Source organism: Nerophis ophidion, linkage group LG08, assembly GCF_033978795.1.
Source record: "Nerophis ophidion isolate RoL-2023_Sa linkage group LG08, RoL_Noph_v1.0, whole genome shotgun sequence".
Taxonomy (NCBI): domain Eukaryota; kingdom Metazoa; phylum Chordata; class Actinopteri; order Syngnathiformes; family Syngnathidae; genus Nerophis; species Nerophis ophidion.
Window position 1 is genome coordinate 12,439,821 of NC_084618.1, and position 19,289 is coordinate 12,459,109.

Sequence of the window (19,289 nt, forward strand, 5' to 3'; positions counted from 1 at the left end):
ACGCAAATGCGAAAACCGAGGGCATAGTGCAAATACAAGGGGTAAGGTGGAAAACTGGGATTCAGCCTTACTCTGGAATCGCCTGTCTGGTTCAGGTATCTTAAAACCAACCGTAACCCTTAACCCTGGCCCTACTCTTTAACCCTCGCCCTATGATCGACCAGAACCGTTTAAGGCAGGAAACAATTCGATACATCGGTATTAACATGTGACGTTGATTTGACCGTTGAAATTTGGTCATTTCCCAACCAACAACGTGGATCCAAGGTTAGACACCAACGTGGTCTCAATTTACAAATACAAATCTTTCGTTTTTTAGACGTCAGTTTTAATAAACACCAAGGTATAATCAACGTTGTTTCAACGTCTAGTGCCTGCTAGGAAATATCAAAACATGGGAATATTTACATAGCAAAGATCTGAAAACCGATAAACTGTGTAATCGTTCTTATACTTGGTCAACGGAAATGTGAAAACCGAGGGCATAGTGCAAATACAAGGAGTAAGGTGGAAAACTGTGATTCAGCCCTACTCTGGAATTGCCTGTCTGGTTCAGGTATCTTAAAACCAACCCTAACCCTTTACCCTGGCCCTACTCTTTAACCCTCACCCTATGATCGACCAGAACCGTTTAAGGCAGGAAACAAGTCGATACATCGGTATTAACATGTGACGTTGATTTGACCGTTGAAATTTGGTCATTTCCCAACCAACAACGTGGATCCAGGGTTAGACACCAACGTTGTCTCAATTTACAAATACAATTTTTTCGTTATTTAGACGTCAGTTTTAATAAACACCAAGGTATAATCAACGTTGTATCAATGTCTGGTATCTGCTAGGAAATGTCAAAACATGGGTATATTTACATAGCAAAGATCTGAATACCGATAAACTGTCTAATCGTTCTTATACCTGCTCAACGCAAATGCGAAAACCGAGGGCATAGTGCAAATACAAGGGGTAAGGTGGAAAACTGTGATTCAGCCCTACTCTGGAATTTCCTGTCTGGATCAGGTATCTTAAAACCAACCCTAACCCTTAACCCTGGCCCTACTCTTTAACCCTCGCCCTATGATCAACCAGAACCGTTTAAGGCAGGAAACAAGTCGATACATCGGTATTAACATGTGACGTTGATTTGACCGTGGAAATTTGGTCATTTCCCAACCAATAACGTGGATCCAAGGTTAGACACCAACGTTGTCTCAATTTACAAATACAATTGTTTCGTTGTTTAGACGTCAGTTTTAATAAACACCAAGGTATAATCAACGTTGTATCAACATCTAGTGCCTGCTAGGAAATGTCAAAACATGGAAATATTTACATAGCAAAGATCTGAATACCGATAAACTGTCTAATCGTTCTTATACTTGCTCAACGCAAATGCGAAAACCGAGGGCATAGTGCAAATACAAGGGGTAAGGTGGAAAACTGGGATTCAGCCTTACTCTGGAATCGCCTGTCTGGTTCAGGTATCTTAAAACCAACCGTAACCCTTAACCCTGGCCCTACTCTTTAACCCTCACCCCATGATCGACCAGAACCGTTTAAGGCAGGAAACAAGTCGATACATCGGTATAAACATGTGACACAAGGCTCTTTGCAAAAAGAGACACGTACTTGTATTCATCCAAAAAGGCTCTTTAATTGGTCTAAGTGATTAATTACAGGGGTGAGGGACCATGGGTGATACAGATAATATAACAGCTCTCAATCGTCTCATTTAAAATTGATCATTAAGCAATTAAGGGGGGGGGGGGGGCAGAAAAGCAGAAGGACGATGGGGGGAATACAAAAGAGCAGAAAAGAGGAGGGTGGGGGGGTGAAAATCCTAATAGGCAAACAGAGCTGAGTTAGTAATACAATAGTAACAAATAGGCAAGCTTTACACCGTGTGCCCGAAATTAGAAAATGTCTAAAAGTGACTACAAATTCCTATCATAAGTAGATTACATGAATAATGACAGTCAAATAACACATCGATATAGCATTTTCGATTAAATACGTTTACGTATTCGTGAGGCCCTGTGTGTTGTCTGTGCTGTACCGCGGCCCCAAGCTGAGACCCAGCGAGGAACGAGAGCCCGTGGTTTCGGTAATAAGACACCTTGTGCTGGTCAGTGCTGTCCAGATCTTCACTTTGTGTTCATGTGGACTGCTTTCAGTAAGCGCTGTTCATCGGACGCCGGCGCCTTCCTTTTGTGGCCACTTGGCGGCAGTAGAGAGATTACACAGGTTAGCATTTACGGATGAAGCGACGTATGCGAGTCTGACTTTCTTCAGCTCTTTGGTCTCTGTCAACCCCCTGAGGGAAATGTCGGCCTCTCGAGCTGCTACATGCTACAATAGTTAGCCATTAGCTCGCGGCTAACCGGCGACGTCTCTTTCTAAGTGGTGCGTTTGCTCGCTGGCAGGCTATTTTCTGGTTCATGGAAGACAGAGTGCTCCTCTGATCTGGGTGGAAAGCAAGAGGAAATAACTCCCTCGACCTGCGCCGAAATTACGGGTCCATCACTCGTACTCGTTTCCTACAAAGTTCTGTGGATATCGGTTTTGCTGTTTTTGCATAAACCTGCCAACAAACAGACTAATCTACCATCAACAGCTTCCGCGAAGACAAGCCTTCAGATCTGGTCTCGCCTGTGACAGTACAATTTTTAATCTTAATATGTTGCTACAAAAATAGATAGCCGCTTTAAAGAAGGTACCTGATATCTTTTTGCAGATGTCTCAAACTGATTACGCCGTCCCAGAAAAACGCTGCTCTGTCAAAATGTCTAGTTTGTGTGTGTTCTATTATGACGCCTCGCGACAATGGCTGCTTTGTGTTGGGTTTTTTTTTGGTGACAGTTTTCAAAGACTCTTTCATCTCCTCACAGCTTTATCAAGTCAACAACACTAAAGTCTGAAATCCATCCACAGTGAAATATATACACTACAATCACAGCAGGATCACTCTGGTTATACGTCCACCACCCGCCGACACCGCGGACACCTTCAAAGCGCGTGAAAACGGACAAGCAAGCAGCAAGAGGCTCAATCTTGCCAAGTTCCAACAGTGTTCTGGAGGGTCACCTGGCAAAGGTGCAGTCACATCCATTTAAACTCACAAGAACCTACAGACCTGGTACAATAATGACTTGACCTTCTCCACAGTGGTCAGTTGTCTCCTTCTGGTTCACACCTCCGACTCCAAACTGGAGACCCGTTTCCAGGGACGGACCACGCACGGGCTCCCCGCAGGCTGGCTGACTCCTCCTTGACTCACATGAGTCTCTGACCCAGTCCGAGAGCCCTGATAGACCCCGTAGCCTCCGTACACACTGTCCTGGTACAAAAGCGCCCTCTGACCCCCGCATCGTCCACCACCGCAGGCCAGCAGCTGGCACACTGGGCCGGGGCCCCGCTGGCTACCTGGGGCCGGGTTGTGCTGCTGCAGGGGTGAATGGTAGAGTGGTAGTCCAGGGTAAGAGTTCAGGTAGTGGGTGTATTGTTTGCTGAGCAAGCTAGTGGCTCGCCGCACCATCCCTCGCCCAAGACCAGCACCGTGCTGCACCGCTTCGCCGTACGTCGGGAGATGAGTGGAGTGGGAGTATTTCAGCCTTTGGCCCTTGCGCCCGGTGGGCTTCCTGTGGTCCTCCCTTATGTGGAGGTAGGCCTGGTTTCGAGGGAGGCACAGTTTGTTTCGGACGTGGGCGGGGTTGGAGGCCTTAGCAGGTGTCGTCTGGGTAAGGATGCAGGGAAACAGGTCTGGAAGTGTGGAGGGTGACTGGCTGGATAGGGATGACTGGGACTCGTCCAGCTGGTGGATCTGCTCGCTGCCCCAAGTCGCTTTGAGGAAAGAGGAGCGGCGGCGCCTGCGTTTTCCTCTTAGCATGAGGTCTTCTGGGGGCCAGGAGCAGTAGTTCTCCACCTGAGGACACGTGCCCTCCACAGAGTAGATGCTTTCCATGCTGGGCGCCGAGATGTGATTGTCCTGAAGGCGGTTGGCTTTCAGCTCACTAAGGCAGACGGGAAGGTCGATCATTTCATGATTCCGAAATGTTCTCCTCTCTGCATCACCATCTCCACACTGGAAGCTCTTGGACCTCCTTTTCCTCTGGTAGACGCCTCCTTCCGCTTGCTGCTTATGGGCCAAGGAGACGGGATGGGAGGTGTAGATGTCAGGCAGCTGCAAGTCGGTGTAGGAGATAAACGGCGAGCGCGGTTGGGCGTCTACATAGAGTCTTCCAGTGGTCTGGTAGTGGTGGGGATGCTGATGCGGGAGCGTCTCGCTAACCGCCAAGTGGGGGCTGCTGAGGCTAGAGACAGGAAGCAAGCGATCGTACAAACAGGAAGTGGAGCGAGTCGGGAGGGTGTAGCGCAGCGGCGTGGGTCTGCTCACGCCCCTTTGCTGTTTTAGCGATGTCACGGTGGCCAGAGTGGGGGAGACGGACCTCTGCGGGAAGTGGTTCTCCATGACATACGCAAATCCCCCCGGAACGGTATCCGTGGGTATGTGCGGGACACGAACGGGCAAGTTACAGCTGTGCCGGCTCAAGTGCTCGATGGTCTTGGTGGCGTTGTCCAGGGAGCTCTCCACATTGGCGGTGGAGACTAGGTCTTTGGCGGTGCGCAGCATCTTCAGCATGTTGGCTTGGGTGTAGTTGGACGTCAGGTCCGGTTTGGCGAGACCGGATGAACGGCCGTGATCCTCCACTCCTTTGAAGCAACTGTAGATACCCTGGAAGAGAATAGAATAGAATAGAATCGAATGAACTTTATCGTCATTATATTTGCATATAACGAGATTAAAGACTCCAACTTAAGGTGCGGTAGTGGGAACAAATATGGGGTGAAATAAATGACATAAGAGGCAAAAGGAAAAACTAACAATTGAAATAAACAGCCTACTATCCAATAAAAATAATAAGCAATTCTGTACAATATACAAAACACTATAGAAGTACAAAAAACTGTACAATATACAGAGCAAGACAGGAGTACCGAAGTAATAAATAACAATCAGTGACGGACCACTCGAAGTGTAGTATTGCACAGTAGGGTATTGTATCGGGGTGAATTATTATTATTTTAAGTTAGAGTTCAACATGGTGACAGCTTTGGGAAAGAAGCTGTCTCTGAGCCTGTTTGTTCTGGCTCTGATGCACCTGTAGGGCCTGCCTGATGGTAGCAAGTTGAACAGGTGGAAGCCAGGGTGTGTGCTGTCCTTGGTAAGGTTTTTTGCTCTGTAGAGGCAACGGGAGTTGTGTAAATCCTTCAGGGAGGGCAGGGGACAGCCGATGATTTTTTGTGCCGACTTCATGACCCTCTGAATCGCCTGTTTGTCTGCTTCAGTGCAGCTGAGGTACCACACTGTTATGCAGTACGTCAGCAGGCTCTTGACAGCCGAGCGATTAAAGGTCACTATCAGCTGCCTTAGGGTCTTTAGTAATGGTTTTTGCTTTCTTGAGGCAACGGGAGTTATGTAAATTCTTCAGGGTGGGCAGGGGACAGCCGATGATTTTTTGTGCCGACTTCATGACCCTCCGAATCGCCTGTTTGTCTGCTTCAGTGCAGCTGGCGTACCACACTGTTATGCAGTACGTCAGCAGGCTCTCGACAGCCGAGCGATTAAAGGTCACTATCAGCTGCCTTGGGGTCTTTAGTGATGGTTTTTGCTTTCTTGAGGCAACGGGAGTTATGTAAATCCTTCAGGGAGGGCAGGGGACAGCCGATGATTTTTTGTGCCAACTTTATGACCCTCTGAATCGCCTGTTTGTCTGCTTCAGTGCAGCTGGCGTACCACACTGTTATGCAGTACGTCAGCAGGCTCTCGACAGCAGAGCGATTAAAGGTTACTATCAGCTGCCTTAGGGTCTTTAGTGATGCTTTTTGCTTTCTTGAGGCAACGGGAGGGCAGGGGACAGCCGATGATTTTTTGTGCCGACTTTATGACCCTCTGAATCGCCTGTTTGTCTGCTTCAGTGCAGCTGGCGTACCACACTGTTATGCAGTACGTCAGCAGGCTCTCGACAGCCGAGCGATTAAAGGTCACTATCAGCTGCCTTAGGGTCTTTAGTGATGGTTTTTGCTTTCTTGAGGCAACGGGAGTTATGTAAATCCTTCAGGGAGGGCAGGGGACAGCCGATGATTTTTTGTGCCGACTTTATGACCCTCTGAATCGCCTGTTTGTCTGCTTCAGTGCAGCTGGCGTACCACACTGTTATGCAGTACGTCAGCAGGCTCTCGACAGCCGAGCGATTAAAGGTCACTATCAGCTGCCTTAGGGTCTTTAGTGATGCTTTTTGCTTTCTTGAGGCAACGGGAGTTATGTAAATTCTTCAGGGAGGGCAGGGGACAGCCGATGATTTTTTGTGCCGACTTTATGACCCTCTGAATCGCCTGTTTGTCTGCTTCAGTGCAGCTGGCGTACCACACTGTTATGCAGTACGTCAGCAGGCTCTCGACAGCTGAGCGATTAAAGGTCACTATCAGCTGCCTTAGGGTCTTTAGTGATGCTTTTTGCTTTCTTGAGGCAACGGGAGTTATGTAAATCCTTCAGGGATGGCAGGGGACAGCCGATGATTTTTTGTGCCGACTTCATGACCCTCTGAATCGCCTGTTTGTCTGCTTCAGTGCAGCTGGCGTACCACACTGTTATGCAGTATGTCAGCAGGCTCTCGACAGCCGAGTGATTAAAGGTCACTATCAGCTGCCTTAGGGTCTTTAGTGATGGTTTTTGCTTTCTTGAGGCAACGGGAGTTATGTAAATCCTTCAGGGAGGGCAGGGGACAGCTGAGGATTTTTTGTGCCGACTTTATGACCCTCTGAATCGCCTGTTTGTCTGCTTCAGTGCAGCTGGCGTACCACACTGTTATGCAGTACGTCAGCAGGCTCTCGACAGCCGAGCGATTAAAGGTCACTATCAGCTGCCTTAGGGTCGTTAGTGATGGTTTTTGCTTTCTTGAGGCAACGGGAGTTATGTAAATCCTTCAGGGAGGGCAGGGGACAGCCGATGATTTTTTGTGCCGACTTTATGACCCTCTGATTCGCCTGTTTGTCTGCTTCAGTGCAGCTGGCGTACCGCACTGTTATGCAGTACGTCAGAAGGACGCAAGACGAAAACCAACAAATAACAAAAGAACAGAGAGTCAAGTTTAAGGAAAACAATTGTGGCGTCTCTGTAAAGGTTCTCTTGTTCTTAAAGGACCCACAATATTGTATTTTTTCAACAACTTCAAATAAGTATCAGAGGTTCTATAATCGAGGTGCATTAAAAGAACAACTTTTTGATGTGGATCATCACCAACCCCTGTCGAGCCTGCGGTGCGAGCGATGTTAAAGGACCACATCAGGGCGTGGAATCGGACTCAGCACAGAAGTATCTTCTGGCAAAGAGGAGATGAACTCCGCTGATTCAAGATGCACGACTTCTTCAGCATCAATAACACAGGACACCCAATGCTAACAACCCGGAACGCTAACAACGCAGCTAATGATCGTAACTGTGACTGTCCGGTTGACCAAGTTTTTGAAAATCGACACACGGCTATGGTTCAGCACTTAAAACCAAGTTCTAGTCCAGGATGTGACTAAGTGTTTTCATGTTGTGCCAGTGTTGTAGTGGCCGGGTGAAAACCATAGCAATTAGAATCCTCCGGGCTACCTGTCCATCCATCCATCCATTTTCTACCGGTTATTCCCTTTTGGGGTTGCGGGGGGCGCTGGCGCGATGAGGTGGTGACTTGTCCAGGGTGTACCCCACCTTCCGCCCGATTGTAGCTGAGATAGGCGCCAGCGCCCCCCGGGCTACCTGTGAGTACTGTAATTTACAGTAGAACAGACTCAAGGACACGTAATAGAATTTTTTTTTTTTAAACACAAAAAAATTTAAATAAAAAAGGGTGTTGTATTGAAAAATATTTAAAAAAAAATCAATAATTAAAAACAAATGATGAAAAAAGCCGACTATATTTAAAAATATTCACAAACCACGTTTCCATATGTGTTGGGAAATTGTGTCAACCCATATTCAGTTGAATATGCCACAAAGACAGCATAGCTCGGCACAGCTCAGTTGGTAGAGCGTCCGTGCCAGCAACTTGAGGGTTGCAGGTTCGATTCCCGCTTCCGCCACCCTAGTCACTGCCGTCGTGTCCTTGGGCAAGACACTTTACCCACCTGCTCCCAGTGCCACCCACACTGGTTTAAATGTAACTTAGATATTGGGTTTCACTATGTAAAGCGCTTTGAGTCACTAGAGAAAAGCGCTATATAAATATGTTTCACTTCACTTCATTTGATGTTCAAACTGATAAACATTTTTTTATTTTGCAACTAATCATTAACTTTAGAATTTGATGCCAGCAACATGTGACAAAGAAGTCGGGAAAGGTGGCAATGGATACTGATACAGTTGAGGAATGCTCATCAAACACTTATTTGGAACATCCCACAGGTGTGCAGGCTAATTGTTCACCAGTGAGGTGAAAGTGGATCGTGAGATCGGTGCAGCGTCTTCAGTAATGCGGACGCTGTATCAATCCGTTGTGGTGTAGAAGGAGCTGAGCCGGAAGGCAAAGCTCTCAATTTACCAGTCGATCTACATTCATATCCTCACCCATGGTCATGAGCTTTGGGTTATGACAGAAAGGACAAGATCTCGGGTACAAGCGGCCCAAATGGTCTCTCCCTTAGAGATAGGGTGAGAAGCTCTGTCATTCGGGAAGGAGCTCAAAGTAAAGCCGCTGCTTCTCCAGTGGTTCGGGCCACCTGAACGCCTCCCATGTCGGACCGGTAGGAGGTCACGGGGAAGACCCAGGACACGTTGGGAAGACTATGTCTCCCGGCTGGCCTGGGAACGCCTCACAATCCCCAGGGAAGAGCTGGACAAAGTGGCTGGGGAGAAAGAAGTCTGGGCTTCCCTGCTTAGGCTGCTGCCCCCGCGACCCGACCTCGGATAAGCGGAGGAAGATAGATGGATAAAAGGAGATTTTTAAACTGTATCTGGAGGAAACCGGTTCCACGAAACACAGCTGACAGTAAAAACAATTATATCAAAGTCTCCATTCATCACCTGGGGAATATTCAGCGTCATTAAGCATTCTCCTGAGACCCCGAGGAAAACCAAAACGGGGACTACATGACGACCCGCTAAACTCCCAAGTCAAACCGACTGGTAAATTGAGAGCTTTGCCTTCCGGCTCAGCTCCTTCTTCACCACAACGGATCGATACAGCGTCCGCATTACTGAAGATGCCGCACGATCCAATCTACACTCACTCGTGAACAAGACTCCGAGGTACTTGAACTCCTCCACCTGGGGCAGGGTCTCCTCCCCAACCCGGAGATGGGACTCCACCCTTTTCCGGGCGAGAACCATGGACTCGGACTTGCAGATTCTCATGTTTTCCTTAAAACTCATCTGTATACTCTAGCCTTTAAATAGACCTCCTTTTTAGACCAGTTGATCTGCCGCTTCTTTTCTTTTTTCTCCTATGTCCCCACCCCCCCCTCCCTAAGGGATTTAATCCTCGAGAGCGTTGGATGAGGAGTGGGGTGTATGTGTGTGTGGCGTGTATTTATATGACGCAGTATGCCGACCAGGTCCCGATTCAAGTAAGACCAAATGCCATCCGTCCATCCATCTTCTTCCGCTTATCCCAGGTTGGGTCGCGGGGGCAGCAGCCTAAGCAGGGAAGCCCAGACTTTTCCTCTCCCCAGCTACTTCGTCCAGCCGGGGGATCGTGAGGCATTCCCAAGCCAGCCGGGAGACATATTCTTCCCCACGTGTCCTGGGTCTTCCCCGTGGCCTCCTACCGGTCGGACGTGGGAGGCGTTCAGGTGGCATCCTCAGCAGATGCCCGATCCACCTCATCCGGCTTCTCTCGATGTGGAGCCAGTTGAGTTGCCCCCGAATGGCAGAGCTTCTCACCCTATCTCTAAGGGAGAGACCCGCCACCCGGCGGAGGAAACTCATTTGGGCCGATTCTACCTATGATCTTGTCCTTGCGGTCAAAACCCAAAGCTCAAGACCATAGGTGAGGATGGGAACGTAGATCGACCGGTAAATTGAGAGCTTTGCCTTCTGGCTCAGCTCCTTCTTCACCACAACGGATCGATACAGCGTCCGCATTACTGAAGATGCCGCACCTGTCGATCTCACGATCCAGTCTGCACTCATTCGCGAACAAGACTCCGAGGTACTTGAACTCCTACACCTGGGGCAGGGTCTCCTCCCCAACCCGGAGATGGGACTCCACCCTTTTCCGGGCGAGAACCATGGACTCGGACTTGCTGATTCTCATGTTTTCCTTAAAACTCATCTGCATACTCTAGCCTTTAAATAGACCTCCTTTTTAGACCAGTTGATCTGCCGCTTCACGGTGGCAGAGGGGTTAGTGCGTCTGCCTCACAATACGAAGGTCCTGCAGTCCTGGGTTGAAATCCAGGCTCGGGATCTTTCTGTGTGGAGTTTGCATGTTCTCCCCGTGAATGCGTGGGTTCCCTCCGGGTACTCCGGCTTCCTCCCACCTCCAGAGACATACACCTGGGGATAGGCCCCTCCCACCTCCAGAGACATACACCTGGGGATAGGCCCCTCCCACCTCCAGAGACATACACCTGGGGATAGGCCCCTCCCACCTCCAGAGACATACACCTGGGGATAGGTTGATTGGCAACACTAAATTGGCCCTAGTGTGTGAATGTGAGCGTGAATGTTGTCTGTCTATCTGTGTTGGCCCTGCGATGAGGTGGCGACTTGTCCAGGGTGTACCCCGCCTTCTGCCTGATTGTAGCTGAGATAGGCGCCAGCGCCCCCCGCGACCCCAAAAGGGAATAAGCGGTAGAAAATGGATGGATGGATGATCTGCCGCTTCTTTTATTTTTTCTCCTATGTCCCTCCCCCTCCCTTGTGGAGGGGGTCCGGTCCGATGACCATGGATGAAGTACTGGCTGTCCAGAGTCGAGAACCAGCATGGACCGCTCGTCGGGACCCAGGATGGACCGCTCGCCTGTGTATCGGTTGAGGACATCTCTACGCTGCTGATCCGCCTCCGCTTGGGATGGTTTCCTGTGGACGGGACTCTCGCTGCTGTCTTGGATCCGCTTTGAACTGAACTCTCGCGGCTGTGTTGGACCCACTATGGATCGAACTTTCACAGTATCATGTTAGACCCGCTCGACATCCATTGCTTTCGGTCCGTAGAAACAAATACTACGGACGCTCCCGACACAGAAGGTTCCGGGAAAAGAAAGCTCAATTCAATTTGGCCCTGGGGAAGCGCCTGATGCGGATTAACGATCTGATAGTCACTTAGCCGCTAATCTAATAAAAAAAAAAAGAAAAAAGAAGAGGGATCCTGTCTCAATGGTGTAATTACGCTGAAGAGCAGCAGAGAGTCCATTGAAGCCTCACGTCTCAATAGTCGAGTTCCCCAACAACATAAGCAGCTGCTGAGTCACACTGATTGCCAAACCCTTAAAGTTTACCGGCAAAATCCCCCGAATTAGCGCTTTTATCCCCTCTACGGCCATTCCGGTAATTGTTTTAAACAAGCTTTCCCAATTACGGCGGGAAAACATCAATCCACGGCGATTTAGCGTCGTCTAACTGGCGCCCACACTTGAAGCGGGGACTGAATCGGGTCCTTCTGTAGGCACCGACCAGGTCCCGATGTGGAGGGGGGTCCGGTCCGATGACCATGGATGAAGTACTGGCTGTCCAGAGTCGAGACCCAGGATGGACCGCTCGTCGGGACCCAGGATGGACCGCTCGCCTGCATCGGTTGGGGACATCTCTACGCTGCTGATCCGCTTGAAATGGTTTCCTGTGGACGGGACTCTCGCTGCTGTCTTGGATCCGCTTGAACTGAAGTCTCGCGGCTGTGTTGGAGCCACTATGGATTGAACTTTCACAGTATCATGTTAGACCCGCTCGACATCCATTGCTTTCGGTCCCCTAGAGGGGGGGTTGCCCACATCTGAGGTCCTCTCCAAGGTTTCCCATAGTCAGCATTGTCACTGGCGTCCCACTGGATGTGAATTCTCCCTGCCCACTGGGTGTGAGTTTTCCTTGCCCCTTTTGTGGGTTCTTCCGAGGATGTTGTAGTCGTAATGATTTGTGCAGTCCTTTGAGACATTTGTGATTTGGGGCTATATAAATAAACATTGATTGATTGATTGATTGAATTGGTAGCATGTATGCGGTCGAGCGGGGGTAAAAACTTGGGCATGTCGCGATTCCATTATGATTACGAATCAGAAGCTATGATTTGATAAAAAGTCGATTATTGACGCATCTAGAATTTATGTATATTGATGCAGTACTGCAGTGATAACGATACTTGTAAGAAACTCACTTTATTTGTTGCAATGGAGGCAAAGATTAGTGATTTAGAAGTAAATGATAAATGGGTTGTACTTGTATAGCGCTTTTCTACCTTCAAGGTACTCAAAGCGCTTTGACACTACTTCCACATTTTCCCATTCACACACACATTCACACACTGATGGAGGGAGCTGCCATGCAAGGCGCCAACCAGCCCCCATCAGGAGCAAGGGTGAAGTGTCTTGCTCAGGACACAACGGACGTGACGAGGTTGGTTCTAGGTGGGATTTGAACCAGTGACCCTCGGGTCACTGGTCCCTAGTAGTGAATTATATTTATATAGCGCTTTTCTCGAGTGACTCAAAGCGCTTTACATTGTGAAAACCCAATATCTAAGTTGCATTTAAACCAGTGTGGGTGGCACTGGGAACAGGTGGGTAAAGTGTCTTGCCCAAGGACACAACGGCAGTGACTAGGACGGCGGAAGCGGGAATCGAACCTGCAACCCTCAAGTTGCTGGCACGGCCGCTCTACCAACCCAGCTAAGTCGTCCCTATTTGCAAAATTCAACATATTTCATTCAGAATCATTTAAATCAGGGGAACATTTAATTTTGTTTTATCCATCCATCCATCCATTTTCTACCGCTTGTTCCCTTTTTGGGGTCGCTGGCGCTTATCTCAGCTACAATCGGGCGGAAGGCGGGGTACACCCTGGACAAGTCGCCACCTCATCGCAGGGCTAATTTTGTTTTATATATTCATATTTAGTTTTGCGTTTTGTAGTCCAACCACAACTTAGATTACTTGGAAGAAAAAATGTACTATCTGGCAACAGATCCAGGCATATTTACGAGGTAGAAGTCAAAAACTCTTACAAAATAAAAATAAAAAGTTGGTAAATATATATCAGTCAAGGTGTGTTTTTTACCTTACCGTACACCTTCCCTTCCTCCTCTAAAAATTACCTTTTTTATGAAGCAAGCACCAGATATGATATCGAAAAAGTCAACTTCAATTTCAACACATCAGTGACAACGACAGAGGTTTTGCTTTTTTCTGTGAAAAAACAACAACAAAATGACAGTGAGTGAATGTTTAGGGGCTGCAAACAGGATCTTGAATTCCACTGAAGTGAACGTTACAGTGAAATGATGTGCTTTGGAAGCAGTAATACCATCCATCCATTTGCTACCGCTTGTCCTGTTTGGGGTCAACTGAAACATTGCCAAGTGTTTTAGTGTTATAACTTCACCTTTGTCTTTAGTTTTCAAGCCAAAAATGTGTCCGTTCTCCCTTTCCTGCCTACACACTTGTAAGTAGTCTGTGTGCGTGCACTGCCGAACATGCTCCTCTGCTCATAAACCCAGCGATATCACGACGTGACGAAGCGCCGTCATGCCCGATAAAAAAACTAAATAAAAAAATATGGGAAACCGGTACTTTTCAAACAGAGTACAGTTCCGTTTTGTTTTTGTTTTTTTTATTCATTAGTGCCGCGATAGTATACCAGTACCGTACAACCCTAATTCATGTGCTTATACATGTTATTTTTGTAACATTCTTCAATGTTTTGTTGTTTTCTTACACTTCTGAGTCTGAATTTGCAGGTTCTATGTAGCCATTCCACAACATTCGATGCGTTGCATAAAAAAATAAAATAAAATAAAATAAAAATAATAATAAAAATGCACTCTCAGCTTAATGGCAAAGACTACTTCCTGAGGCAGAAAGTAGTCTTTGCCATTAAGCTGAGAGTGCATTTTTATTTTTATTTGTATTTTATTTTATTTTTTCATGCAACGCATCGAATGTTGTGGAATGGCTACATAAAACTTGCAATTCAGACTCAGAAGTGTAAGAAAACAACATAACATTGTAGAATGTTACAAAAATAACATGTATAAGCACATGAACTAGGGTTGTACGGTACCGGTACTGGTATACTATCACGTAAATAATAAATAAAAATAAAAAAACGGAACTGTACTCTGTTTGAAAAGTATCGGTTCCACATATTTTTTCATTTAGTTTTTTTAACGGGCATGACGGCGCTTCGTCACGTCGTGATATTGCTGGGTTTATGAGCAGAGGAGCATGTTCGGCAGTGCACGCACACGGAGTACTTACAAGTGTGTATACAGGAAAGGGAGAACGGACACATTTTGGCTTGAAAACTAAAGATAAAGGTGAAGCTATAACACTGACACACTCGGCAGTGATTTAGTTCTAAATCACTAATCTTTGCCTCCATGGCAACAAATAAAGTGAGTTTCTTACAAGTATCGTTATCACTGGAGGACGAGGAATATCTAAACATGCTTCACTACACACCGTAGGACGATACAATTGCTTATCGGCGTCACAATGTAAACAAACACCATGGGTGGATCTATATCAGACATCTACTGTAATGATACCAAGTACAGGAGCGTATCTAGTCGATACTACTAAGATTACATCGATTTTTTTTATCGTCACAAAATCTTTTTTTCTTATATAAAAATTCGGACGCCCCTGGACACATGAGGACTTTGAATATGACCAATGTATGATCCTGTAACTACTTGGTATCGAATCGATACCTACATTTTAGGTATCATCCAAAACTAATGTAAAGTATCAAAAAAGAGAAGAATAAGTGATTATCACATTTTAACAGAAGTGTAGATAGAACATGTTGAAACAGAAAATAAGCAGATATTAACAGTACATGAACAAGTAGATTAATAATCATTTTTTACAGTTTGTCCTTAGTAATGTAGACAAAATAATAGGTGTATAAATGACACAATATGTTACTGCATCTGTCATCAGACTAATTAGAGTCTTTGTTTGTTTACTTATTACTAAAAGAGAAGTTGTCTCGTAATCATCCATCCATCCATTTTCTACCGCTTGTCTAGTATGTTCACTATTTTATTTAAGGATTAAATTGCAATAATAAACATGTTTTTAATGTACAATAAGATTTTTTGTTCAAATAAAGCCAATAATGCCATTTTTTGTGGTCCCCTTTATTTAGAAAAGTATCAAAATATTTTTTTATATTGGTATCGGTACAACCTTAGCATCGTCCCAAGTATCAACCATCTTGGAGAATGTGACTCATTTTGAGTTTTTTAGCCCCTCAAAGATGGAACACTACTTGAAATGAAGTCACCTGGGATTCATGCTGATGGCATTTTTTTAACGAGGAACATTACAGTCGTCAGTTAAAAAAGGAATAGTTGGAATATATTTGAATATAGAAAACAATAAATAGTTGTACATTTTTTTAAATTATGTAATATGGAATATTCCACTTTTTTCATTGGGGGTAACAGGACTTATTTTTATTAGAAACATTTTTTTATTTTTTTAAAGAAAAGGTATACAGAGTAAATACAGTAAATATCTAAAAAAAAAATACAATATTTTTGAAGGATTAATATTGTATTTCATGGCCGAGTCTAATTTTAGCAAGCGAGGACAGGCAACAAATGTTTTTTTTTTTTTTTTTTTTTTCTGCAGCATCCAAGGTGTTACACCTTCTGGGGGTATACATAATTTAGCAGCAGTTAAGTGCAGCCAGGACGGAAAAAGTCCTCGGGGAGTTTTAAGAGTGTAAAAAAATATATATAAATATATTTGGATTTATATTATTTTCCAACTGGTTAAATCTCTCAATTCACGTCAGTCCTAAATAAAAAAATAAAAAATGGTCAACATAGATGTGTTTATTTCATTCCAATACTTTGAATGCACATATGAACTAAGTTTTTAGTGTGAAAAATTTAAAGACTTAAGTTGATTTTATCAAAAATAATCAGAAAAAAATATGATTGCAAAAACAAACAAAAAACGGTACCTGGGAATCGATACAGGCACTAGTTTTTGGTACTTTTGTGTGTGTTAATAAATGTTAATTGTTTGAATAAAAACATTTATTTTTTAATGTAACATTTAAAGGGGAACATTTTCAGCAGACCTATGTAAGCGTCAATATATACCTTGATGGTGCAGAAAAAAGACCATCTATTTTTTTAACCGATTTCCGAACTCTAAATGGGTGAATTTTGGCGAATTAAAAGCCTTTCTGTTTAATGCGCTGGAGGCGATGACGTCAGAATGTGACGTCGCCGAGGTAACACATTTTCAACACATTACAAATACCGGGTCTCAGCTCTGTTATTTTCCGTTTTTTTGATTATTTTTTGGAACCTTGGAGACATCATGCCTGTCGGAGGGTGTAACAACACTAACAGGGAGGGATTCAAGTTGCACCACCGACCCAAAGATGCCAAAGTGTCTGCCGCCAGACCCCCATTGAATGTGCCAGAGTGGCTCCACATTTTACCGGCGATGCTAAAGCAGACATGGCACAGAGATGTATGGATAACCTGCAGATGCATTTGCAACGATAGTCAACGAAATCACAAAGGTGAGTTTTGTTGATGTTGACTGCCAGCTAATCGATGCTAACATGCTACGCTAATCGATGCTAACATGCTATTTACAGGCGGTGCTAAAGCAGACATGGCACAGAGATGTATGGATAACCTGTAGATGCATTTGCAACTATATTATGTTTCCTCCCACCCACATTTAATGCGAAACAAACACTTACCAATCGACGGATTTAAGTTGCTCCAGTGTCAAAAGATGCGAAAGTCCTGATCGTTTGGTCCGGACATTTTACCGGCGATGCTAACGCAGCTATTCGGCCATGCTATGGCTATGAATAGCGTTAATAGCTATTCGCTCGGTAGCTCCAGTTTCTTCTTCAATATTTTCATACTCCGACCATCTGTTTCAATACATGCGTAATCTGTTGAATCGCTTAAGTCGCTGAAATCCGAGTTTGAATCCGAGCTAATGTCGCTATATCTTGCTGTGGTATTCGCCATTGTTTGTTTACATTGGCACCACTGTGTGACGTCACAGGGAAATGGCCAGTGTCTTCGCAGAGAGTCGAAAATAAGGCGCTTTAAAGCTTTATTTAGGGATATTCCGAGACCGGTAAAATTTTGAAAAAAACTTCCAAAAAAATACAACAAGCCACTGGGAACTGATTTTTATTGTTTTTAACCCTTTTGAAATTGTGATAATGTTCCCCTTTAACAATTACCTTATTAACTTATTTTCTGAGTTTAGTTGTCTCATTTTAAATGCAGATGCACTTCCGAGATATTAGATGGCGGTACTGTGTAGGCTACATATGCTATGTTGTTTCGCGGGAAGCTAAAAATTGTGTCACGCCCTACAAAGTGTTAATCGTCTAAGTAATTTGCTTAATACCCACCAGCTGTTGGATTGTAACATTCATCTAAGTTGTAGTTTTCATGAACACATTTGAAAGTGTTCAAATCGCCATGTAAAATCGCTGATGCTAATAGTAGCCTGTTTATGGCAAATCGCATGTAAACTAGCATCGAGCTATAGCATTTTTTGGAAGAGTGGAGCTTTACGTTAAGTAGCATTACGAAGTATGGCACCGTTTGATTTGACGTGAATCGATACCCAGCAGTGGTACCCTTCGAATGCACATATGTACTATCAATGTCAGTTTTTAGTCGGAAAAATTTAACATGACTAAAAGACCGAAGTTAATTTTAACAAAAATAAGTTAAAAAAAAATGTTTATACCCTCAACACTTAGGAATGGGTGCTGGTCACATTCGAACCAATACAGCACCAAAACCTGGTACCTGGGAATCGACGCACATACTCAATGGCACCAGTTTTTGGTACTTAAGTGTGTCAACAAATGCTAATTGTTTGATGATAAAATTAGATTTTTTTTAATATAACATTTAAAAATTAGCTTATTATGATAACAGTGCTGTCCAGTTGCTATATCTTGTTTTCTGATCTCAGTTGTCATCAGATGACAGGACTGTGTAGGCTACCCATGCCGTTTTGTTTCACTAGCTTGTAGAAACCTTGTGTTGCGCCCTACAAAGTGTTAATCATGTAAGTACTGTGCTCATTACACACCAGCTGTCGGATTGTAACATTCATCTAAGTTGTAGTTTCCATTGACAAATTTGGAGGTGTTCAAATCACCAAGTAAAATCGCTGATGCTAATAGTAGCCTGTCTATGGGAAATCCCATGTAAACTAGCATCATGCTAGCGCTGTCCAGTTATAACTTGTTTTCTGATCTCAGTTGTCATTAGATAGCAAGACTGTGTAGGCTACATATGCCGTGTTGTTTTAACAAGGGCGTAGATTTTTTTTTTTACAGGAAGTAAAACGTTGTGTTGTGCCCTACAAAGTGTTAATCATGCAAGTATTGTGCTTATTACACACCGGCTGTTGGATTGTAACATTCACCCAACTTGTGGTTTTCATTAACACATTTGGAGGTGTTCAAATCGCCATGTAAAATCGCTGATGCTAATAGTAGCCGGTCTATGGCAAATGCCATGTAAACTAGCATCAAGCTAGCGCTGTCCAGTTATAACTTGTTTTCTGATCTCAGTTGTCATTAGATAGCAAGACTGTGTAGGCTACATATGCCGTGTTGTTTTAACGAGGGCATAGATTTTTTTTCCAGGACGTTAACCGTTGTGTTGCGCCCTAGAAAGTGTTAATCATGCATGTATTGTGCTCATTACACACAAGCTGTTGGATTGTAACATTCATCCAAGTTGTAGTTCTTCTTAACAAATTTGGAGGTGTTCAAATCGCCATGTAAAACCGCTGATGCTAATAGTAGCCTGTCTATGGCAAATCCCATGTAAACTAGCATTAAGCTAGCGCTGTCCAGTTATAACTTGTTTTCTGATCCCAGTTGTCATTAGACGGCAGGACTGTGTAGGCTACATATGCCGTGTTGTTTTAACGAGGGCGTAGTTTTTTTTTCCAGGACATTAAGCGTTGTGTTGCGCCCTAGAAAGTGTTAATCATGTAAGTACTGTGCTCATTACACACCAGCTCTTGGATTGTAACATTCGTCTAAGTTGTAATTTCCATTGACAAATTTG

The 19,289-nt window shown here is 44.9% G+C and overlaps 1 protein-coding gene across 1 annotated transcript in view; it reads right to left on the reverse strand.

The window, feature by feature from the left end:
- Positions 1-1,627: 1,627 nt before the first annotated feature.
- Positions 1,628-19,289, reverse strand: part of LOC133557319 (glutamate receptor ionotropic, NMDA 2C-like) — a 170,955-nt gene continuing 153,293 nt past the window's right edge. Inside the window, exon 16 of the mRNA XM_061907693.1 lies at positions 1,628-4,729. Coding sequence (XP_061763677.1) covers positions 3,185-4,729 — 1,545 coding nt within the window. The 3' untranslated portion in view covers positions 1,628-3,184. The remainder of the gene's footprint in view (positions 4,730-19,289) is intronic.